At 36.4% G+C, this 25534-nt stretch overlaps 2 protein-coding genes across 2 annotated transcripts; one reads left to right on the top strand and one right to left on the bottom strand.

Moving 5' to 3' along the window:
• Positions 1-787: 787 nt before the first annotated feature.
• On the bottom strand, positions 788-4820 carry LOC103471594 (tumor necrosis factor receptor superfamily member 19-like). The gene is made up of 9 exons (XM_081611759.1): positions 4739-4820; positions 3890-3988; positions 3631-3809; positions 3435-3550; positions 3284-3334; positions 2460-2570; positions 2226-2367; positions 1995-2133; positions 788-1030 (listed from the first exon to the last, which is right to left on the bottom strand). The coding sequence occupies exons 1-9, from the start codon at positions 4775-4777 to the stop codon at positions 956-958; spliced, it is 951 nt and encodes a 316-aa protein (XP_081467885.1). The 5' UTR covers positions 4778-4820; the 3' UTR covers positions 788-955.
• Positions 4821-6240: 1420 nt separating this feature from the next.
• On the top strand, positions 6241-25291 carry adgrg4a (adhesion G protein-coupled receptor G4a). The gene is made up of 28 exons (XM_008420688.3): positions 6241-6373; positions 7792-8418; positions 9416-9513; positions 10617-10672; positions 10971-10998; positions 11126-11163; positions 11255-11403; positions 12554-12613; positions 12694-12777; positions 13408-13493; positions 13568-13635; positions 13728-13755; positions 13866-13888; positions 14650-14792; positions 15037-15166; positions 15776-15882; positions 15973-16186; positions 16271-16433; positions 18388-18540; positions 19157-19294; positions 19383-19416; positions 19618-19721; positions 20588-20709; positions 22043-22311; positions 23800-23905; positions 23991-24271; positions 24361-24462; positions 24549-25291. The coding sequence occupies exons 1-28, from the start codon at positions 6298-6300 to the stop codon at positions 24632-24634; spliced, it is 3573 nt and encodes a 1190-aa protein (XP_008418910.2). The 5' UTR covers positions 6241-6297; the 3' UTR covers positions 24635-25291.
• Positions 25292-25534: the final 243 nt, after the last annotated feature.

Raw genomic sequence — 25534 nt, forward strand, 5'->3', positions numbered from 1 at the left:
TTCCCTATAAAGAATGTTTGATATAATTTTTAAAAGAATGGGATAGCTTTAAGTCTTACCAGATTTGATGTGTTGGAGAATCTCTTAGACCCAGAGATGATCAATTCACAAACATCTCCCAGTAAGCGGATAAGAAAATGTTCTCAGAGCTCAAGTTCCTTTCTTTTACCATGAACACTGTATCCTCTGTCTGGCTTTGTCTCACATGCTTTTGCCAGAGGGCTGCTCACCCATTTCACATTGTGCACAGGAAGCAACATTGCCTAGAACTGCAGCTGGAGTAACGTGGCTGCGATTTTGAAAACACACAAAGTATAAAATCTGATTAATTTATCTGAAATTATTAGTTTATCATCTTAACACATGCATTATTTTCTGCGTAGCACATGTTACACAAAATAAATTAGTGAAGTCAGCTCTGCTATGAATAATCATCTTACAGTGGTGTCAAATTTCACTCCAAATCTATTTTCCACAGAAGTAACAATGTCTTTTTCATCTTGCAGGAAGTAAATTCAGCGTGATCTGGTGACTGTGTCATCATGTAGAGCAGGTTATGAGTAACACACAACAGTTCAAGTCATGGGAACGCATCCTCAGGGTGTAAGTAATCACTTGTTCACCAGGGCTTTGTGTATCCTCGAAACAACTTCAAAATTAGGCAGGAGCGCAGCGGCCTGGGCCAGTTGGGGAAGCTGCGTGTAGGTGGAGGTGCGGAGGTACTGAAAAAGGTCCTGGAAGCTGTGGAAATGAGCAGTGAGGTGAGGCGGCACACCCAAAGACAGCCCCAGCTTCCTCAAAACGTAGACGTGGTTGGGAGAGTCGAGCAGCAGCGACAAATCCTGGACGGCGTCGTAGCTCAGCACCTCGATACTCTGACCTGAACAGATTCAGAACAACAGAAAGAACTTGCAAAATAAGAGCTCAGAATTTAAAACACACAACTGGAGAATATTTAGATCTTTTTATAGTGTAAGGTAAAGTACGTACCCTGAGCAATCTCCCATATTGTCTGCAGTTTTTGCTCCACCTAATGTTGATATAGTAGATGAAGCAGGATTACTCAGTCGTTTATTTACTAATGAATATATTTGATCACTGACGCTAACAGTAATCCAACTATGATTGATACTATGACTTAGAATAAATTAATTTATTATCCTGTAATTATCTGACTTATTACTCGCACTGAGAACAAGTTAATTAAAAACCAGGGTACTATACATTACGCTTTATGCCACAGTATACAACTTTTATAAAAAAATATGTTTAGTTCACAATTTTTGAAATAATTGTCATCTAATATACTAATCACTAATTATTAAGACAAAAAAAAATCATTTTACTGAAAGATCATTACAGTCAGAGCAGTAATTAAACCAAAAATGTACAAAAGATATACAAACTTTACATTTAGGCTAAAAAAAATAGCCTAAATATATATATATATATATATATATATATATATATATATATATATATATATATATATATATATATATATATATATATATATATATATATATATATATAATGTAAAAAATGGAATAAAAAAAATCTTTGTCTGTAAATATGCTCTACCCAAAACTTGATGTTGCTACAAATAATCAAGCATTCACCAAAGGACTGCTTTGTTGATGCATTTTAGGCATTTCTTATTTAAACAATGAATTAACTTATTTGTTCATTTGCATTTTTCATGTATTTCTAATATTGTATAAAATTAGCTTAAGTAGTTAAATGAAAAATCTACAAAAAGTGCCAAATTTTTAAAATCCAATTAATTGATTAGTTGGCAGAATAATCAATTACTAAAATAATAGCTATTTGCAGCCCTACTATGCACTTCAGTACATGAAGAAAAGTTCTTTAAAATGAACTTTAAAACTGAAGTTTGAACAAACGCTCAAATCTTAAGACACAGAGCGCTCAGCAAAGGTCTCAGTGTTGCTGCTGCGAGATTCTCAGAAAATGAGGAAAATAAAACAAAGCACCTCTTCTGTGGTGAAGCCTTTTTGTCCTTCCTGCATGATGTTATCTTGTTTCTGACTGCAGGGCTTGATGTTGGTGGTGACATTAATCACGATAGAAGTGGGATGCAGCTCACTCTCATGGTTCAGAGAGTTTGGGCCTCTGGGTATTTTAACGTTTAAAAAAAAATAGGACATAGATTAAATAAATGCTTATAAAGCTGTTCTTTGTTCCAGATTTCACAGAAAACATACCGTGGTGAGTCTTCGGGTGAAACAGGCTCTGAAGGACGGTCTTGTTGTGTTGCTCTCTCTGCGGGACTGGAGGGACATTCGTACTGAATGTCTGCTGCAGACAGCAAACCTTCAGGCTTCAGACGGCGCTCAGGAATCTGCTCTGAACAGAGAAACATGCTTAGAATCTCACTGTTGTCAACCAAACACAAATAAAACAGAAAACATGGATGAAATGTTAATAATCTAACTTACTGAATCTTTTTGCAGTAAGGAGGAGAATCCAAAGTAACAGAGAAATAAGGAAAAACAGGGACACTATAGCAGCGCCGATGAAGATCACAGAAAGACTTTCCTCTTTTATTCCTGAAAGAAGAATAAGAAAACATACAAAAGAAATTAAAAACATGTTAAGAGTTCAGGTGGAAATTTACATGCACTCTTCAGGGATATGAATATCCTGGCATTTTGGAGATTCATGGATAGATTTGAACTGTTCTTTTTGTACTAGGTTATACAACTAACAACATTGTTGAATTTTAAAAACAATGAAATAATGAAAACGGAGGACTACTCAGTGGACATGTGACTGCAGGCCCCATGTGGATTTTCGTCAGGCAGACTGAGTATTTACTGGGCTTGGAGTCACACTAGGCTTCCTTTCAGGTCTATTTACAAATCGTATTGGCAGCGTATTTTCTGGGTCTCAAAAAGGTTCAAATTGTACAAGAAGTCAACTTTTTATCTCGAGTTGTCCTGCATCAAACATATACAGATGCGGTTAACATGGGAGCAGAAGACAATCTCTGAAGAGGGTTAATTTTTCTGACTATTTATGGACCAAAATGTAAATGTTGGTTGGGTACCTTCAAATTATTCAGCTGCATCTCACTGCAGCAGCCAGCCTGTTGAAATCCCAACAGGATTAAAGAAAGTTCACAAAAATTCCAACCTGTGCACCAAAATCTTGTTTTCAGTCATTTAAGTAATTTATGTTTGTTGTATAGTTATTGAAGTCTTAAATTTTAAACTTGTATGTAAATTTCTCTCTTGATCTTTATGTATAAACACTGAATTACCATTCGCTGTTGATTCTTCTGACTTTCTGACTGGTAACAGGATGGCACTCTCTGTCAAACAAAATATCAGTTTCACAAAATCACCAATAGATACAAAAACGTTTGCATGAAGTTGCGTGTGTTGTGTCACTGGTTTATCTTTGGGTCTTACGTGTTTTTGAGTCTCGAGAAGAAAAGTGCAAACACTCTTTGTGGACTGTGTCATGACTGTCACAAGGAATACACAGCAGCTCCGCCTCCCCTGTCAGGCTCTTCAGTTCATAATATCTGCACACAATAACACATACAGCTGAAACTAGTAACAAAATGCGACTGGTGTTTTCTCTGGCGCTGTGGATGGGACTAACCCTGGGAGACAGTGCCCACACACAGAGTCACTGGTGGGTGAACAGGCAGCCAACGCCAGGCGGTTCAGCAGGTTGCACTGGGTGCATCTCCTGCAGGGATCCACACTCGTATCTGTGCTGAACGTCCCTGCTTCACACGGAATACACACCCCATCCCCTCCATAACCAAAGCCACAATCCTGGAAATTATACATGGTGTAGATTTAGTGTCAGCGGGTTTTAAAGGAGGAAATGATGCTGTGAAATAGCGTTGCATTACCCCTGACAGCTGTTCTCCGGGTTTACAGACAGGGCATGCAACACAGGTGCCATTATGGTGCAAGTACTCCGTCTGATCACATCTAGGCTCAGATTGCACCTGTGCACACAAAGGAGGGGGATTAATTTTAGGAGTTTAGAAACAAGCAGGGAAGACTACAAGCTAAATCAATCCTTTGTTATTGTTTCACCATCACTAAAGAAATTTACAGAGCTTTGCAAAAGATTTGCTTCCTGAAGCTTCTTGCATGTTGTCAACTACAGCCACAAACACAAATAAATGCATCTTTCTCAGGAATGATGCATTCCTGAGAAAGTTTACATTTTTTTCTAAATGTTTTCTTACAAAAGGTGTTGCATGCTATTCAGCCCGCTGGTTATTACTCAGTTCCTTCCTTCCTTGGAATACATTTATCCCAAACCACTTTGCACACCAAAAACTAGGATGCTTTTGGCCACTCTTCTTTTCAAAATTGGATGGAGATTATACATTTTCAAGTCTGTTACATCAATGTACGTTTTCAAGGGCCAGTTTCTTGCTCTAATGTGTTATGGTCTGCTTTAAAACATCTTAATCCAACTGCTTGATTCCCCTCAATATATAGAAGTTTTGCCAGGTAGTGAAACGTTCATTTCAGCAAGTTATGCTTAATGACTTCTCTATCTCAGTGTTTCTCAACCCTGATCCAAAGAGACAGCTGTGTTTCATGTTTTAGGCGTGTTTTCCTGTTCATAATGTTGTTCTGCAGAAAATCCACAAAATACTAACACAATATTTAGGAAAATTATGCACTGTGCCATCATATTTAAATGACAGTGAAAAAGGAAAGTAATAAGAAGACAGACATACCATCAAAATGAAAGAAGCTCCAATCAGAAAAGTAAACATGCCTCTTCTTTATTGTGTATGCTCCAACTTGAGGAAACACAACCTTTAAAAATTATTTCACATGTTAAACAAAAACAAAAGCAACACATTCTGAGACAGAAAGTTGAACGGATTAAAAACGTCAAACACTTACAAATTTTTTGATGTCTGCTCAATATCACCACACCTTCTGTGTTCGTCCTGATCTCAGAGTTTCTTAGAGGAATAATTCAAACAGTGGGAACGATCTTTGGGAAATCCCACCGCTCTACATCACCTGTGACGCAGGAGGGGTTCCCAAGCAGGGTAACCTTAGACCAGTGAATACAAGCCCCCCAGATGGGGCACTTCACGTCACAATCCGGTCGTCTCAGATGCTCTCTGGGGAACCCTCTCTCATTTTACTCCGGACCAGTGAGACGAAAATGGAAGGGGATAAAAATAGATGAATGAGGTCCTTGTTAGCGGTTTTTAGTGCAACAAAGAGACTTTGTTTGTGTCAGAGTGTCTGCATTTCTGGGGTCAAATCTTTGATTCTGGTGGAAGCAACACCTTGGTAAAGTCTAGGCTCATGGTGTGGATGACAGAAAAGTTCATAAACTCTTTCAATACAAAAGGTTGCAATACAGGGTTTGGCCACTTGATGGGAGTATCGAGCAAGAAAAAAGGAGAAGGGGAAGAAAAAATGCCTCAAAGTTACCTTTGGCTTAAAAATTTACCTTTCTGAAAACATGAGTACAAATTCTGTTAATTCACACTGGTTGTTAAATTTTTTCAGTGTTTTGATGGCCTTGGCCTGCCTTCAGTTCTGTACAGCTGAAAGCCATTCAGTGTCACGGAAAAGCCAATTAGGTTTGTTTGGACAGTTATCACTTGAAGATAAAACTCAAAGCATGACCAATATTAAGCTGAACTCATGGCTTGATAAAACCTACACACAAACACACGCACAGTAACATCCGCATGATGTGGCCGTCACTATGACTAATGACAGAAATTAAATGACAAACCCTGTTTTCTGTTGCTTTAAGTCATGTATTTGAAGAAGCTGCTTGAAACATTTATAGGTTTGCTGTGCAACGAGATGCAGAGATATATTATTGTCTTCCAAATTGCACATGCACAATGCAACATTAAAACTTTCTTTTGTTTGTTTCGTGAAGTTTTTTGTTAAGCAATAGCATGTTTGGTTAATTTTATTGCTTGTGATTAATGAGTAACTCCAGAAACCAAAGGGAGTGGGTGTGGAGTTGTGCTCAAAGAGTAATAAAGGGACATTTGCCAGCTGTCATGGTCCACATAACTTCTCAATAACTGAAGTGAAAGCTTACTTTCTCACTTAATAACATAAAACTGGATCCTTAGAAAGTGAGAACATAATGGTAAGTCTCATTTTGTTTCACTCAATTTAGTTATGCAAAATTCTTAGCATGCTATTCTTTCTTGATGAATAAAACATGACAGATTTTCTTGCTCTTTTACAGCAGATGAACACCTGAGAGCTGAAGAAGTCCTGAAGTTTTGCTTCAATTATTGCTGTCATGACGTCAATGAGAAACTTAACTTTTCTGATCATCTGTTTGTCTATATTGATGTCACTGTGTCCTCTAAATTCAGGTAAGATTAAATCAATTGTCCAAAGTAGCACCTTTGAAGTATGGAGCTACTTTGGGCTCCATACTTCGCCCAAAGTATGACTCACTTCATATGCCTTTGAAGAATGAAGTCATATATATATATTTTTATAAATTAAAACATGTGAAGTGAGTGCTAGAAAATGATTTTTTTTATATGTCCTCAAATGTATTTATTACTCTGCAGAACAGGCTTTGATTTGGAAATGACAAGGAATCTCACATTAAGAAGAAGAACCTAACTGAAACAAGTATTGTTTGGGATTGATGTCTTCCTTATTGATCAGTTCAAGTAAATTATATTTATGAAGCACATTTCATCTGACAGCTCGAGACTAAATGTGCTTCAAAGAGAAGCACATTTAGTCTTCTCTTTGAAGACTAAATGTCTTACAACAATAAAAACACTTAAAAACAACAAATCAAGCAAATATAAAAAATTATGTCCACACAAAATCAAGAAAACTGAAGAAAAATGAATGAATTAAGAAAAAAATAGATCCTTGTGGAACACAATGAGCAAGAATAACGATCAAATTCAAAGTTATGAAAAGAAACAGAAAAGGTCCTAGCAGTAGGATAAAAGGAAAGACAATTGAGAGATTACAATTTAGACGTATTATTTCCAAGATCCTGAATCAGCACAGAATAATCAACCATACTGAAAACTAAATTAAGGCCAAAGAGAATAAATAAATAAAAAAAAGAGGATTAAGTGTAAATTTTCAAGTCATTTTAATCTGGGCTGGTTGTGCGATGTTGTCAGATCAAACGCTGTTGTCAAATAACATCTTTAATTTAGCAAATATGAATTTGATGCTAATAATTTTATGCTGAATAATGTCAGTCATTCCTAAACGTGGCAGATTGACGTGGTCAAGTCTTGTGTGGCACATCTAATGATTATTGATTTATGGTGAAATAGTTGTCGTAGTGACAGGAATGCTCACTTGGTCCATTGCAGAGGTTTTGATGAGCTCGTTGCTTTTATCCAGCATAATCTACATCTTGTGTGATACCTTGATAGTAAGAAATATTTTTAAAATTGACTGCTTTCAGAATTTTCTTTGCATCTTATGAGTTTTTACAGCTTGTTTTTTGTTTTTGTAAAGTAGTAAATACTTATTCTACTTTAACACACATAATGTACAGATTTATTTGTTGTCATTTGTTTTTTGTGTGTTGTTTGGCTGAGTTGGTACCAACATCTTGAACTATTTTCATGCCAATAGAAATGCATTTAGAAAAAAATAAATCACACGTTTTACTAATGTTTGCTGTATTTAGAGATGTGTAAGTTCTTATCCAATTGTTTTGTTAATTTTCTACAGCAACAGAGGTGTTATGAGCTCAAAAACTGTTTTTTTGGTCTTCATTAGTCTTTTCTGTGCATCCTTTCAGCAGCCAACTCTGAAAGCACCAGTCTGTGGGGAAAGAAGTTGGAGTTTAAAGGGCCTCCATGTTTGTGGCAGCTCCACCCGGAAGTGAGCGTTCCAGCTCTGACGGACCTGAGCGTCTGCATTCGTTTAAAACGCACCAGTTCAGCACAATGGACAGGCTTTCTTTACAGATCTACAGAACGGAAAGAGTTGGGACTTGAAGGCAATAATGCAAATTTTAAAATTTGGCTTTTTGGAAAACAATACCCAGTACATCAAGAAGTCTCATCAAAGAAATGGCATTCCATCTGTCTCACATGGTCTGGTAAAAACCAGAGGCTGAATGTGTACCTAAATGAACCTACTGTAGAAAATATATTTTTTTATTCAGATGATGCACACCAACAGCTGGCACAAAATGGCACTCTGACTCTGGGGGTTTCTCATAGTGTTCTCCCTAACGGTGAACTGAAGCCAGAGAGCGGTAACAACCTGCTTGGTGAGATAGGTTTGTTCAGGATGTGGGGGAAGGAGTGGAGCGCTGAGGAGGTGAGCAGCCTGGGTTGTGCAGACGGAGATGTGGTGAGCTGGGATCTGCGGCAGTGGAAGTATGACTGCCCTCCTGTCCCCGACAACAACCTAACCTGTGGTAAATATGGGATTTTATTTTTACTGATATAACTGCTCATATAAGTCTGTCTGAAACACTGTTTCTCATTTTTTCACTAGAAGCTAAACTGTAATTAACTGGAATTATAAGGGGGCAGTATTATGTAAAATAAAAATTTTTGAGCTTTACTTCATGTTATAATGTTATTCCCTCATTAAAAACATACCTGGAGTGTTGCCTTGATTCGTAGATGCATGTTTGAGAAATCCTTTAAGCTCCATGGCAACCATTCAGCTCCTTCAGACTAGCCAGCAGCAATTAGCAAACACCTAGTGGTACTGCACTAGGTGTTTGCAGTACCAAACACCTAGTGCTTGGTACTGAAAGTGGTAGCTTGTATAATAAGCTACCTTAGTGGCTCATTATACTAAGCCAACTCTGCCAGCATTTTCTGTTAACCCTTTAGGAACATAAAAATGTTCCTAAAGGGTTAACAGAGGAGCCATGTTGTGATAACTTTCTTAAGGTGGAGTTTATGAAAACTAGGAGTTTTTAAAGTGACAGATGCCCAATTTCAAGGTGTTAAATTACAAAGTAAAGTCATATTTGATATATATATAGCATTTTCCTAACAACTCAAGTTAAGATAGTTACTTGGTTGTGCTATAAAATGACACTATATGCTTAGAAAACACATAATATTGCTCTTGTAAGTGATAAACCAACACAAATTAGATTAGAATGGTGAAATGAAGGAAAAGTTACAGTTTCAAAACGGTTTTTAATTTAAATGTAAAAAATACAACTTGCAGTCAGCCAGAAAAAATACTTTGAAGTTTGTAGATGTAATGTGACAAAGTGCAGTAAGGTTTAAGAAGCATGATTACTTTAACAAGCCTGCAAAATTACTTTTTAAAATCACTCTATTTTGCTGACTTTGGAGTCAAAAAAGAAATATTCCGACTTGTCTAATTTTGAGGTTCACGACCCTATTAATGACTCTGACATGGTCCTTGTTTTTTTCTTCTATTTTTAGGCTGGTCTAATTACAAAATCAAAATGTGGGTGACCGTAACCAACCTCGAAAGTCCTGAAAACTGCTCACTGGCTCTGGAAGGAATCACAAGAAACTGGGTACAAACATCTGCTGTCACTATTTCCTATCTTGTCACGCATGTTGATATGACAATCTAAATGTAAAGAAATTGAGGACATTTTCCAACCTATTTTCAAGTCTTAAGATCTGTTTTTAAAGTGCATGTATAATGGGAAGAAGGGTGTAAAATTGATGGAGTTTATGGTGTAACTGATAGAATATAATTTTTTTTTACCGTATTCCCTCAGTGGGGAAATGCACAGTAGCAAAGTGACCAGCAAATGATCCAACTATCTGGAGGTGAAATTTTGATAATCTATCAACAATTTATGACGGCCTTAAATTATTCAGATGATTTTATTTGAATTACTGTGAAAACATGACCAACTGGGAAAGGCCTGCAGTTCTTTAGACAATGTTTTATCTAGAATCTAGTTTCTTCTGTAATCTCCTTGATTAGTTATTTATGCGCTATTTGAGTAATTTTGGCAGACCAGTCACTCCTGGGAAGAACCACCAATGATTCATGTTTTCTCAATTTGTTAATTTGTTACTGTTGCTCACTGGAGTCCCAAAGACTTATTTTTGTAAACTTTTTCATATTGATAAATTCAAAAATTTGCTTCTTAAGACATGGCATGACTTTTGTGCTACTTTTTAAAATCCTTTAGTCTGCTCCATGTCATTAGATGGGTATTAATTAGATGATTTTTGGATTCTGCAGGTTTGAGAGTGATTAAGTTAAGCAAAACAAAGGATTTCAAAGCAAATTGTAGTTAACAAAAAGTCATGATTTGGTAAGAGATTAACTAGTTTTCACATAGGTTTTGGATGGCTTTGTCTTAAATGAATAAACTTCAAAAACCTTATCTTGTTCTTACTCTGGTTATCTTTGTCTAATAATAAAACTTTTAAAATTTGAAACATTTAAGAAATCTGTGAGAGTGCAAGTAACATCATTTCAACATCTCCAATGTTTCTGACACAAGAGACAAAACTCTACAATACAAAACTCTACAGAAAATAAATAATGGATTAATTTAAGCAAAATATAGTTGAATGCCATTGAAAAGCAAGGCAGATATGTAATATCAGGACTATTGTCAGAACTAAAACAATAATACCATTTTCTATTTTTCAGCTTGTGAACATTTTTCCCAACAACATTTCTGTCCAAGACATTTTCGTTTCTCAAAGGTAATACATTTTATTTTCTCAAATTGCAGTCATAGAACAACTACTATAGTAAAAGTACACAAAATGGTGTTTTATAGGTTTTTATGGTTTGGTTTACCTGACAATTGCAGGAGGTTTAATGATGGTTTCATTTTGTAGTAGGCATATAAAATCTATGGTTTAGATTTAGCTGATTACATAATCAAAATAAGTGGTGGGTTAATAGTAAAACATCTTTAAAATTATGCGTACAAAATGTGCTAAGGAACAAATAAATAAAAAATGAGACTTAAATTTGACCCATCTGTGTTCTCTACAGGCCAACATGCCAGATGCACCTAGACGAGGTACGTCTTTAAATAATACATGTTAATGAAAACATAAATAAATAAATAAATGATCTTCTTTTTCTTAAACAAATTGCAAACACATGTCACATTTAAGTAAAGATTTCCAACCGTTTCTGCTTTGTAGGATTTGGCAAAAATGTCTAGCAGAGTCTGTGAGAAATGGTGAGATTGGCAGAAAGTGTAAATTTAATTAAATAAAATCCAAACTAGTCTGCATAATCTATTAACATGCTCTCATATTTCCCCTCTTTAGTTTCGGCTGTGAGGTCTACGTGAGCGTGGATCCTGCTGCGAACGTAAAAACAGTTCAGACGGACATTTCTGCCTTACTGAGTACGAACTTCTCTTTCGACTTCCTCACCATAGAAGCTGTCCATGACAGCATCACCGTACTTCCTGCTGGTGAGCCCATGTCTTCCGCTACAGATCACTGATCACACACAGCAATCACATGGAGGATTATTAATTAAAGGGCATGTTGATTTGAGCACACGCAGTAACTGCTTCACTTTTTTCAGTTCTGGTGTTTGATTAGAATGATGTAATGTTTTAATGTGGCTGGAAATTCAACTCTGGATATTGACTCTTTGCACGTGACGTCACGCTCTTCAGAAATCTGCCCGCTCCGCCGCCATTACAGACGTCAAAACAACCTTTCCTTTAAAGCTGGTCTAAAAACAGACTTCCGGTAGCCTAAAATCGCTTCTATTTAGTTGATTTCACTTTAAAGATAGTCAATGGGTGCTGCGCGGACGGATGAATAAACAGAAAAGGATAGAAGCCAAACGTGTCATTTTATTGCATAACTTTTAATGAGGAAAGATGGCGGCGATGGGTAGCAACCGTCAATCATAAATACTGTCAGCCCTCGATGTAACCAATGATTTACAGCGAACTCGTTTTACAAGGTAAGAAGATTAAAGTTCATATAAGTTATAAGTATATTTAAAAAGATATTAAATATCGCATAATGGAGAAGATACGCGTCTAATCATTAACGTGAAAACAATGCCACACTGTCATATTCTAGCATTTATGGAAAAAAATGGTTAGCATCTTTTGTAGGTTTTTAACCTACAAAAGGGGGAACGCTGTTTATGACAGTGATATAAATCATGTAATGTGAATTCAGGCAAAGTCGGTAATTAGATCAACACATTAGAAGGGAGGAGGTAGGAGCTGGCTAATCCAGGTGTGTTACCTTCACAGACAAATGAGTTCGACGTGAACAAGTAGAAGCCATGAGTAAACTGGCAAAAACAACTCCCGTCCTTCACTTCCGACGTCCATCATGGCGCCTCGAATGATTAAGTGACGTTGTTGCAAAGGGTTAATATATTAGACTTGTGTTTTTATGTTCCTTCGTTGGGTTGTTCTCTGGATTAATTACCAGACATTTAAAAACTGCATAAATTGTATCATTTATGTCTCCAATCAATATGTTTTCTAATTTTTAAAAATATTCTTACATAATGTGCTACAAGAAGATTTGGGTCACTTTTCTTTTTCAGTGGCTGATATTTATTTTGATGAATCACTTTCTGTATTTTAGTGATTTCCCCCCCTGTGACAGGACCACCACCAACTATTACGCATTCATTAACCACCTCAGGTGAGGTTGTGAATTTTTTTTCTAAACTCTAATAGAAACATGTGTTAACTTTTAATAATTGTGTTTAATTTTGTTTACAGAAAGAGGTTTAACGGAGAGCACAGCGCCAAGACCTCCTAAGCTTTCAACGACAGGAGAACCTGTAGATCGCACTGTAACAGTTGGTTAGTTCTCCATGAAAAAATAACTGCATGAAAAAAATTTGAATTTGCTGAATGCAGAACATTTTGCTTATTTTTTCTTAATCTAAAGTTTCCATGTTCTTAGTACTAGGTAATGATTTAGTAGAATTACTTTTGCAACTGTACGTGGTAGAAATTTTTCCTAAAGCTTCTCAGAGCATAATTTTCTGGATTTTCATCCCACTTCTCCTGACAGATATGGTGTAACTGAGTCAGGGTCACAGTAGAGCAAAGTAGAATAAAAGTGTAATTTATTGTCTTCCAATGGGGGAATTCAGCATGACTCTTTGATTATAGACACCTTTTAGGTCCTGTAAGAAAATATCTGATGGATTTAGATCAGGGCTTTGGCAATATTCAAAAATATTAAGATCTTTCTTAAACCTCTTTGTAATTAGTTTGTTGTTCTTGGCTGATGCTTTGAGATCTTGTTTCAGTATTTCCATTCAAGGTTCTTTGCTAATAAAAGTAAAAAATAAAAATAAAATGTAGTTAGGCAAAAATAAGAATACAATCATGTAGAATAAACAGCAATTTCCCCATGTGTGATTTTTTTTCTTACTGAAGCGATAGAGTGTATAATGTAACCTCTTACATTTTTCTCCGTTGCAGAGATGCCAGATCAGTTTTTTCGAGTTAATTTGACCTTACTCATAAGAGGAATCCTGTCAAAGCCTACAGACTTTATTAAGAAATGGGTAAGAACATTAATATAATCACTGAAAAAAATTATATATGCAAAAACATTTACGTTATCCCTTTTTTCTTAAAGCTGCAACAAAAGCTTGAGACCAGTAACAGTATGAGTGTGGTGAATCTTGTCATAAAAGAAGGTTATAGGTGGGTTTTCCTTCAGTCTTTGTGCACAATCAGTGTTATAGTTTTTAATATTTTAATTTTGGCTTTGTCTTTAACTGATACATATTTTACAGGAGCATGGGAGAGTACACTGGCTTACTGGTAAGTATGCTTTGCACTATGGAAACAAGACAAATCACATCTTCAGATGGAAATTTTTATCAATCTGTTTAATCTAAATGAAGTAAAATCTCTGCTTTCTTGTTTTCCAGACTCCCATCACCAAACAGAATCAGTATGTGAATAAAAGACAATCTGCTGTTTTTAACATATTCTTATCCTTTAGGTCAGGGGTGCCCAATACGGAAGGTTTTGAGTCGATTTCGTGGTTATGAGTTGATCGTCTGTTCGGGTTGTTGTACCTTTGCTTACCTTTGCTGTGGCTCATTACACCTGCTGTAGTTTTTGAACGTTCAATAAACGACAAACTTGGACTAATTACCTCGTTCGTTTGTGAGTATACGTCACAACAAACATCAAGTAGGACAAATATATTTCATTAAGTTTTAACTAATTCTACCACGATAATTATGTGAAATTAAATTAATTATATCCCGACTTCCGAAGATTTGCCTTTACCTTTACTGGGCTCTTTGGTTCCTCCCATCAGTCTGTAGTTTCTCATATCGAGGTCATCAAACCAAATTTCAGATCTACCATGACTGACTGACACCTGCTGGCATCAGGTTTGCAACCAGCTTCTGACTGAGAAACCAGTAACCAGAGACCAGTGTCAGAATCTCACTGAGGAAGGAACTGCGTTAGGTTTTCTGTCACTTTATTATTTCTGCTATAACTGATGCATATTCACATATAAAATAAGTGAATAGAGTTTAATTTGCAATTTTTAAGTCTTTGTGTCATGAGGTAGATCTCAGGCAGCTGGTGAGAGAAAAAGTAGCTCTTGCTCTCAAAAACTTTGGGCACTCCTGCTTTAGATTTATTGTTTAGTTTTATGTCTGTGGCCTTCATGCTAATCCTTTATGTTATCTATAGATACAACTGCACCTTCCATGTTCAGGAGTATCACAAAAACAATGTGGCTGATGTTGAGCAATTCATTCATTCTGCCTTGACATCAGGATACGAAAACATCTCTTTTGCAATTCAGACAACAAATATATCAATCAAACAAATAGGTAAGCTGCGTTTCTAAAATAAACATCACTGTGCAATAATGATGTACCATTTCAAATGTATTTTTTATTACATTATGGTAGCAAAATTGAATGCATTTCATTTCTATTTTATGTGACAGACACATAAAATAATGTAGCTTCAGCCTGTAATTTTATAAAATTTATTTATTTTTATTAAAAGTATCTAATTGAAAGTGACATGTTGATCTTATGCAGTTTAATCCTTTAATTTCTTCTTTTTTAGAGCCAAAAAGCTGTTTAGAAGAAGATATCTCATCATTATATGGGCGATACATTTGGCCAGAAACATTTCCACAAGTCACTGCAGAGATGGGATGCAGGAAGCCAGTATCGAATCGAGCCTACAGACTTTGGTAAGACTTGGCCAGTCTTGGTTTGCAGGGGAAAATCATTGTTTAATCTGATTTGTACCAGTATTTCAATGCAAATTAAACATACTAAGATCATGCTCTGCAAAACGCTCTTTTCCTAGAATGGAAAGCATGTGTTTTATAATTTTATACAATATATTTTTGACTAAGCTCTGATCAGGGTTTCAGTCATTACAAATGTTTATTTTGCACTTGTGTGCAAAAGCTGATAATATTTTGCATTTGCTATCTTTTAAACAGACCCTACAGCAAATACCATAACAATCTGTTAATTAAAGAGCAGCATGATCCAAACTATTCCCTCAGCCATTACAGCTTCATCTCTGCTATCCTGAAGCTTGAACAGGAAATCATTTTAAAGCACATGAATCATTACTGTAATTAAAGGCTTCAGTGTCATGCACTATCTAACAATATTACTGCGTAATGATGATTTTTATGGTCTGTCAATAAACGTTGGGTAGATGCCTATTGAGCTCATAATCAGCAGAAGACAGTTTTATTATTATTAATGCTACTGTTCTTTACAACCTTCAGTCAAAAGGTATAAAAATGCAAAACAATTTACAATTTTTTTTTTTTTTTTTTTAGTAAACTAGACATTGAAACTGATACGACCAGCTGGGATTATCCTAATATGACAAACTGTGATAAGTTTGCAACAGTATCAGACATCAGCAACATTACAGTCACACCTGGTAAGAGAATCAGCCACACACACTTTCATTTATTCCTATAGGTACAACAACAACATGGTCACAAATAACACAAATACAAATGATTTTTAGATAATGCAGCAGAGGTTGTGGACATAATTCAGGACCTCGTAGATGTTCAGCTCAGTAATAACTCCCAGCTGTCTTCTTCTGAGCTGCGATTGGTGATGGAGAAGCTAAGTGAAGTGGTTGATGTAAGCATCATCGAACCTATTGGCGTTGACATTGTCAACATCGTGGCCAACATCCTGCTTTCTGAAACGGACGTCACACCAGTCGCTGACATGTAAGGAGAAAGTGTAATGCTCAATTTTCTATATTACTTTTCTGTGACTTTTTAATTTTTTCCCTCTTTCATTCTTTGGGAAAGTGTCCTTGATCTTACAGACCAGATGGGGAACAGTATGGAATTTCAAGGGGAATCTATAAACATCAAATCTCCTGCACTTGTCCTTTCCATGATTAATGTCGATCCAGATGAGTTCAGTGGCCTCACCTTTGGTGTGTCTGTGTCATCTACATTGAACCCTGAGGTAAGCTGGTATGATTGTAATAAGACTGTCACTCAATATACTTCAATGATCTACAGCTCTGGAAAAAACTAAGAGCCCACTGCACTGAACCCCATTGAAAACCTCCTGGTTATTCCACCAAATATTGATTTCTGAACTCTTGTTGAGTTAAAACATTAGTGTTGTTGTGTTACGTCCACCAAGGACACAACATATTTAGGACACGAGACAACAAGGTGAGGGTTTAACAAGATGTTTATTTATAAATTTTCTTCACGTTGATTTTCTTAATTCAGCTTTTCCTGATTTTCTGCGAAGAAAATAATGTTAAGACCCTCAAATCCCGTGTTCCCAAAAGTAAAGAAAAAACAAAACCCCAAAAGTATTAACATAAAGTTGGACCTGGTGAGCCGATCAAACGGAACAAAACGGTACAGCAGGGGGCCAACCCTATACAGGGCCGTCGAAGCCCCTACTGGTACCGGACTAAAGCAAAAAGAGAATCTAATCAAAAGAAAGATCGAAAACAGGACAACCGGTCCCACCAGGCCAAAATCACAAGAAAGACAAACAAAAGCTAACAAAAATATCGCATGGCTGGCTGGAGAGTCAGTGCGCGCACCGCACGGATGGAGCAAGTGGGACGAGCGGAAAAGGCGGAGCTCGGAAAGGATGATGGCTCTCCCAACATGCCAAAAGCCAGCCTATTTATAGGCGGACCAACAGCACCACAAATTAACATAATTACGTGAGCAAAAAGGAATTTATCCAAACTCCAAAATAGATTAATAACAGGTCATTCAACTAAAATCTATAAGAAAACAAGGAAAAGAAATAGTCAAGAATAATAATGTGCCCGCAGCACATAACATGTTGTTTCTAAATGAATATGAACTTGTTTTCTTTGCATTATTTGAGGTCTGAAAGCACTGCATCTTTTTCCTTTTTATGACCATTTCTCATTTTCTGCTGATAAATACTAAATTTTTTGCTATGAATTTTGGAGACATGTTGTCAGTAGTTCATAGAATAAAGGAACAATGTTTATTTTACTCAACTGGGAAATCTGAGAAACTGATCATTTTAAGTGGATGAAGAGCTGTATGTGCCTGCAAGCCAAGAAATCTATCTACTCATAGTAATGGAAAAAATAACACTGTTTGATCTCATGATGCATCAAGCAGACGCTCTGTCTGCACCAATGAAGATTAACTCACATCAGCATGCTGAATGCTCGACGTGGCTCAAACAGGAAGAAAGATCAACTCAATTTTAGATTAATGCAGATAATATTTTTGTGAGCATGTGTGCACACATTTAACCTCATTAAATGTAAAAATAAAATAAATGAAGCATTGTTACAGCCCCCTTAAAAACAACAACATAATCTGTGACAACCTTTCCTAAGTGTGTCGTAGCAGTAAAAACTAATAATTTCTGAATAGTTACAGTTCGTAAAAAACATACAGTACAAGAGAAAGGTAGAGGATAGCTCAAATAAACAATAGCTCCCTTTTTAGCCACAAAACAGGAGTGAAGGAGACATTAACCTCAACGCCAGATAACTGATATCAGCTTCCAACGCGAACCAATACACTTCTGCCTTTTAAATGTACATTTTCGTTGTAAGGAATCACACCAAGCTGTATAAGTTTATGACAGCTACAGGCAAATTCACTGTAGTTCAAGCCCAGGGGAAGAAGAGGCGTGATATTTTGAGACGATGCTCTTTATGGAGTGGCTGACAAGCTGCAACACATCTCATCTGTGGCAGCAAGGCAGATCTGAAACAAAGAGCAGAGGAAACCCCTAGAGGTCAAAGATGATAAAAGGCATAACAACAAAAAAGTTGCCTACTCTTTCCTGACTCAGTAGTGCAACATTTTACATTCTTTATACAAGCACAGGCGCACAACACAAACAGGTTTTCTAGGCTAAAATGGTTTTAATGATCTTTCTTACTTTTATCTTCTAGATATTTGTTAACCAGAGCTTTGTCAGCAAACCACTTGCAGAAACAAACGCGACTATTTCCTTGCCCGCTGAGATCAACAACTTTTTCCCACCTGGAGTCAGAAACACAACACGAGTGCAATTTCATTTTTATGGAACGCCCGACCTTTTCCAGGTAATTTATTACCTATTTTGATTCTCTTAATAAAAAGAAGTTATGAATCAGCAAACCATAAATACAACTCTGGAAAAAAATGAAGAGCCCGCTGCACTGAACTCCAATGAAAACCTCTTGGTTATTTCACCAAATATTGATTTCTAAACTCTTCCTCAGTTGAAACATTAGTGTTGTTGATTCGAAATGAATATGAACTTGTTTTCTTTGCATTATTTGAGGTCTGAATGCACTGCATCTTTTTCCTTATTTTGACCATTTCTCATTTTCTGCTAATAAATACTAAATTTTTGCTTGGAATTTCAGAGACATGTTGTCAGTATTTCATAGAATAAAAGAACAATGTTCATTTACTCAAACATATACCTATAAAAAGTAAAATCAGAGAAACTGATCATTTTAAGGTGTCTTAATTTGTCCAGATATATGAGAATAGTCTCAGTATTGCTAAAAAAAAAAAAAAACGAGAAATTATGTATGAAACATAAAAAACATTTAGATTTAAGTACAATTTTTTATCTTACTATATTAAATTTACGTATTGCAAAAAAATATATCGGTGAAGGATATTTTCTACTGATTACTATAGTAACCAGTGTTGTGTTTTTATTAACAGGACCCCTACTTAATCAATGAAATTGATGGAAATTGGACGTTACACTCCTTTGTAGTTTCTGCCAGCGTTAATAACAGTCAGGTTATCAACCTGAAGGAACGAGTGGTGGTGACCCTCAAACATGAAGAAACCAGACGGGTATACACATTACTTTGTTGTTTTGTCAGCTATATCAAAGATTTTCTCTGTTTGCTCTGACATGACCAACATTTCCTTCTGTTTATAGTCAAAGTGTGTGTTCTGGGATTTCCAAAAGTACAGTGAGTTGATCTTTGCTTATTATCTTCTGTGTGTACAGTTGGATTTACTGTAATCGAGCCTTGTTAGGGAACAACTGGGATTCATAAAGGGTTTTTACTGAGTTGATAAGAAGGTTTGATAAAGAGGTCGTGTGTGTGTGTGTGTTCATGCTGGTGTGTGTGTGTGTGTGTGTGTGTGTGTGTGTGTGTGTGTACTTTCAGGTAGCCTTGGTGGTTGGAGCAGCAGCGGCTGTGAAACCCGGAACATTTCCCCTCATCAGACCAGCTGTCTGTGTGATCACCTCACACATTTTGGTGTCCTGCTGGTGAGACATTACTGAGCATTCATAAATGAACCTAACAAAAAAAAAAAAACTCCTGCAGAATACAGATGATATTCATCTCTATTTTACTTCTTTATGTTTAAACATTTGCATAGACTAAGACAAAGATTGCTATTCCTTTGAGCATTGTGAAGGCCCAACACTGACTTAAAATGCAATTTAAGTCAGCAAGAAAATTGTTTTGGTTTTAACTCAGAAATTGCAGTTCACGAAGTTCACTTAACAAGAAACAAGAGTCTAAACATTGTTTTTTAAGCTCATTAATCTTGAATTGCGAGTTTTAACTTAATGCTGCAATTTAAACCAAATCATTATTTCACAATATGCCAGAGAAAACTGTCCTCATCTAGTTAAAGAGCCACGTTTCGCTATTATTTTACTCACAATATCAAGTTAAAATAACTACTTATTTTACTTTGGAATAATTTAAATTCTTGTTTCAAATTGCATGAACAAAATTTCTGATCTGATAATGAATTTTATTAAACATTACAATGCATTCAGCTTAGAAACGTTTAATGTGATCAGGACTTTATCCTCTAGCTTTAAAATAAACATTTACCTTAAAACACAGGAGTCAGATCAATGTAAAGCACTTTAGGGCAACACTTCAAACTCGTAGCTTACTTGTGTAATTATCATGGAAAGTCTACAGAAATCAATGAAAATAAAGAAATAACTTTAAGAATGTTTAACATTTGTAATGTAATATGGGCTGAAGAAATCTAAATTAAAGTGTTTGGCAACAACGGCTATCACTACGTTTAGAAATACACATGATTTTGTTAAAGTGTGATTTAATGTGTGGTAGGCGAAATCAAATTTGTGGTTCTGTTTGTTTCTTTCAGGATGCAAGCCGAGACCCACTGGACCCCGAAGACGTCCGGATTCTCACAGTGATCTCTTACCTGGGTTGTGGCGTTTCTTCCATCTTTCTAGGAATCACTTTGCTCACCTACCTTACTTTTGAGTAAGTAACTACCAACACACATTGTGACATAAATTTTCACTTTTACTTTTGAGGCCAGCAGCAGTTTATTTAGATTTAAAGTGAAAAGATGCTTTAAAAAAGCTCAATCTGAAAGGAGCTACAGTTAGACAGAACTCATTAGATTAAAATTGCATTTTCTAAGAAAGATTGTGTAAAAAATGTAGTGAATATGTTTGTATTTTCTAATCTGTTATTGGAAGAATAATATTTCACCTGTAAAATTCTACCACAGCTTAGCAGACTTGACATTTTTGTACTTTTCTTTCAGTCCTCCTAAATAATGGTTAACTTTTACAGCTTTTAATGATTGTTCTATAACGCAACTAGTTGTTATAGGTCTATAACTGAGCTTTTGAGATGTTTACCTTTCCTGTTTGCTAGCAGCTAAAAGAAATTAATTTTGTGTCACATCCTATTTATTCCCCCTGGGAACGGAAAGGCATGGTTTACTTTTCTTTGCAGATACTCTCATCAGATTAAAGTGGTTTAAATAAATAAATAAAAGCTTGTTCTTGTTAATAATGATGCTACTGACAGATTTGTTAAAAACTTGTATTTCTTCATGGTTTTCCTCACTTTACTACCGTATTTTCCGTACTATAAGGCACACCGGATTATAAGGCGCACCTTCAATGAATGGCCTATTTTAAAACGTTTTTCATATATAAGGAGCACCACATTATAAGGCGCATAGAATAGACGCTACAGTTTGGGTTGCCAATTTGTTCTATTATTACACATCCACATTTGTAAAGAAGTGGTCCCACAGTACTTTATATAGTAGGCTGCCCCAGTCATTGTTTCACTCACGGTGTTAGTGTTGCGATATTGTGCCCAACTGCTTTCTGGGTAACACAAACCAACCGACACGCTGCCACCGCAGTCTCTGTCTCTCTTCCCCTGCCCCTCTGCCCCCCCTAGCTTTAAATGTATTATCAAACTTTATTAACAAACCAGCGTTCTGACAACTATCACAGCATGCACCGCGCACTTCTTCTTCTACGGGGGAAAATGAATTTGGCGGCTGCTTACCGTAGCTGCTAGTCTTGTTGTGGCTCAATATTAGTCCATATATAAGGCGCTCTGGATTATAAGGCGCACTGTCGGTTTTTGAGGAAATTGAAGGTTTTTAGGTGTGCCTTATAGTGCGGAAAATACGGTACTTAAATTATAGGTTGTTCTTTTTTATCTTTCAGTGTGATTTTATTACGATAAGACAAAAACAAAAAGAATCGTTTTGCATTTTGTTCACCTTGGCTAACAAATTCACCCATGTCTGAATTTTATAGAAAACATTTTTTTTCTCCTGCAGGAAGCTGCGTCAGGACTATCCATCTAAAATACTCATCAACTTGTCCACTGCACTGCTGGGTTTGACTTTGCTCTTTCTTATCAACTCGTGGCTCGCATCCTTCTCCAACTATGCATTGTGCATCACGACAGCTGCTTTCCTCCACTATTTCCTCTTGGCTTCCTGCACGTGGATGGGCTTGGAGGCCTTTCACATGTACTTCGCACTGGTGAAGGTTTTCAACACCTATGTGCCTGCCTATTTACTGAAATTCTGCGCTGTTGGATGGGGTAAGAAAAAGTTTAATTTAAACTTTCAATAACAGTTTGCAAAGTGGAATTTGCTGCACAACCATGTCAGGAAGTTCTAGTTTATTCTCTTTCAGTTTTCTAACAAATAAACTTTGAGTGAGAGATTTGATCTGGTGTTTGGGTTTATTCTTGGACTAGTATTCATGTTTCAAATTTAGTTATGTTTCAGTTCTACTTCTTAAAGTCCTCAAATCAATCAGAAATTTAAATTGTAGTAAGAAATTCTGCAATTTACATATGTACAGGTTTGTGCAAGAGGATTAAAAACAAATTTTAAAGGGAGGAATATTACGTAAAAGTGACTTTTTCAGATTGACATTGTATTATAATCTTATTCCCTCATTAGAAACATACCAGAAGTGTTGCTTTGATTCTTTCATGCATGTTTGAGAAATCTTTTAAACTTCAGTGGCAGCGATTCAGGGGTGCCTAAAACCTAAATCAAGCTTCCGCCTCACAGCAGAGCACCCCTCTAGACTAGTGACAGCTGCGTATCTGTTGAGCTGCTCATATGAACTGCTTATTAGTGCAACACTCCTAAAGGACAGATTGAAATGTGACAGTGTTGTGATGAGGGGCTGAAGCAGAATTGTCTAAAAGAGTAGATGAATCTTATGGTGCGTTCACACCAAATGCATTTTGAGTGTCAGGAGACTCTGGTTTACATTCAAAGTCTACGTGGAGGCACGTCGAGGGTGCGTCGTGCTGCATTTTGCACGTCAAGCGTTGTGCGATTTGAAGTGTTTTGAGCGTTTGACTCACGTCAAGGGCGTCCGACGTGTCCGATGCTGGATTTGGAAAATCTGAGCTTTCGCCGCTCATAGTTTTGCATTTTCCGACGTGATCTCACAAACAAAAACTATTTAGGATTAACTAATTGTCGCCGTTTGCTCTCGTACTATAATCTACGACCAATCAAGTTGTGACTACAGAGGCAGTAATTGAAAGGACTTTGCTTAGAAGAGGATCAGTGAGGAAGCTGGAATGTCTAGTAAGTTATAATTCTTACTATTTGAAAATATTTTCCCGCATTTGGGCTATCCAAATCCGTCCAGCAGAATCGTTGAATCACGTTAAATAAGCATTACATAAATACTGTATTTATTTAGACAAAATATGCATTAGAAGGAAGAGTTTGAAAGACACGTGTTCTCTTAATGCCCACCAAGAGTGATTTTGACGCATTTGTTGTGCATCTAGAGCAAAATGCCAAGCGTCTGACTTCAAATTGCACACAGTTGTAACCGAGGCTTCAGATGCGCAGTGTGAACGCACCATTAAAGAGACAGAGGCCAATTTCAAGGCATCAAATTGCAAAGTCAAATTTCTTCTCATTTGTGTTAGAAAACTGTAGGTGACACACCTGGAAAATACATAACCTCCCTTTAAAATATTCTTACTTCTTTGTTTTTGTCTCATACTCTGCTTGCAAGAGCATCATAATTTGAATCTTTTGTGCTTTTACAGGTATTCCTTTGGTGATAGTCGGCCTTGTGCTCGCCATAGATAAAGACGCTTATGGAAGCTCTGTACCTGATCGAGTAGGAGTGGCGCTCGAGTCCACCGAACAATTGTAAGTCCAGCAGCAAGGAGCTAACACAAACACTACATTATGTAGCTGTTGCTTTAATTATATCTCTCCATCTCCACTCCCACAGCTGTTGGATTCAGAATAACGTTTTCTACTACGTCACTGTGGTGGGATTTTTTCTCCTCATCTTCTTGGGCAACATGGGTGTGTTCATTGTGGTTCTGATCCAGATCAAAAAAATGAGGGCCAACAAACCGCTAGCCAAGAGCCGCACCGCGCTGCAGGACCTCAGAGCAGTCGCCGGCCTCACCGTCCTGCTGGGCCTCACCTGGTCGTTGGGCTTCTTTTCATTCGAACCGGTACGAGTGGTCATGATGTACCTCTTTGCAATCTGCAACTCTTTTCAAGGTAAATATAAGTTTGTTGGACTTTACTGCACAATTAGTTTTTTTCATTCTGCGTAATAATCAGGTCTTTTGACGTTTTTTTTCGTCCAGGATTTTTTGTGTTTGTGTTCCACTGTTTGATGAAGGAAAATGTGAGGAAACAGTGGAAAACTCATTTGTGCTGTGGACGTTTCAGGGTCAATGAAACCTCAGGTATTTTCTCCTGTTCTGCATTTGATTCCCTCAACAGTCATGTGTTTTCAGTGTGAATAATGATTCTCCGTTGTTCCTGCATTCAGACTGGAGCCGCTCTGTAACAGTGGACGTTCGTAACAAAAAGGGCAATCTTGTCAAATCTTTGACAACACCCCCACCAAGTCACTGACTCCTCCACGTAATCTCCAAAACATTCACACCGCTAGGTGGCAGTAGTGAGCTTCTGAATCAGCAAGACAAGATTCATCAATCAGTCACAAATTTGGGTACAGGTAATTGTTTGTAATGAGCAGGGAGAAATCGCAAAAACCAAATTTCTGAAGTGTTACTCAGGATTTTTTTTTACTATTATGAACATTTAACCTTAAAGTATTGTCACATATGAGAAATATACACTGAAATGAACTAAATTTAATTCATTCATTTCATAGAAACTGAAAATCTTTTAGGTTAGGCAATGCTAGAGGTATAAAGTCTGCAGTGCACTTTGAAGGATTTCAAGACAGAGAAATGTTTTTATATATTGTTACATCTGTCAGCGTTTTTATGTATTTTACAGAAACTGCTGCTCATTCGTTCTTTATCTCTGTGTGTTTCCACTAAAGACAATTCTGTAAACTGCTTGATTTTAATTTTGAAATGAGCTCTATTTATTTTAAATTGATTTTATTTATTGAGAACTAATAAGCTTGTGAGAATCAGAGATATTTTTATCTGTATTTTTAATTTTTGGTAGCAAGATAAATTTGGGTAATTTAATGTGAATACCAAAATTAAGACGTATTCTGTGTAATTTATTGCTGAAATAAAAATGCGATCATGATCATCTTCTGCTTTTTCATCTTTTAAAAATAAATAAATAACATTTCCTTCAATGGTACAACTTTGAAATACTAATACTGACTAAGAAGGATTTGTTTTGTTTTAATTTTTAGAAACTAAGCCTTAAATTGGATGTTTTTTCTTCAGTGTTCAAATAAAACATTTTCTGATTCTGAACAGAGATGTACTTTTACTTATTGTTCTTTTTTCAGTTTCAGATCAGTTTTTACCTCTTTAGAAAGATCGG

This window comes from Poecilia reticulata, chromosome 10, assembly GCF_904066995.2.
Source record: "Poecilia reticulata chromosome 10, P_reticulata-male-v2, whole genome shotgun sequence".
In the NCBI taxonomy this organism is placed as follows: Eukaryota; Metazoa; Chordata; class Actinopteri; order Cyprinodontiformes; family Poeciliidae; genus Poecilia; species Poecilia reticulata.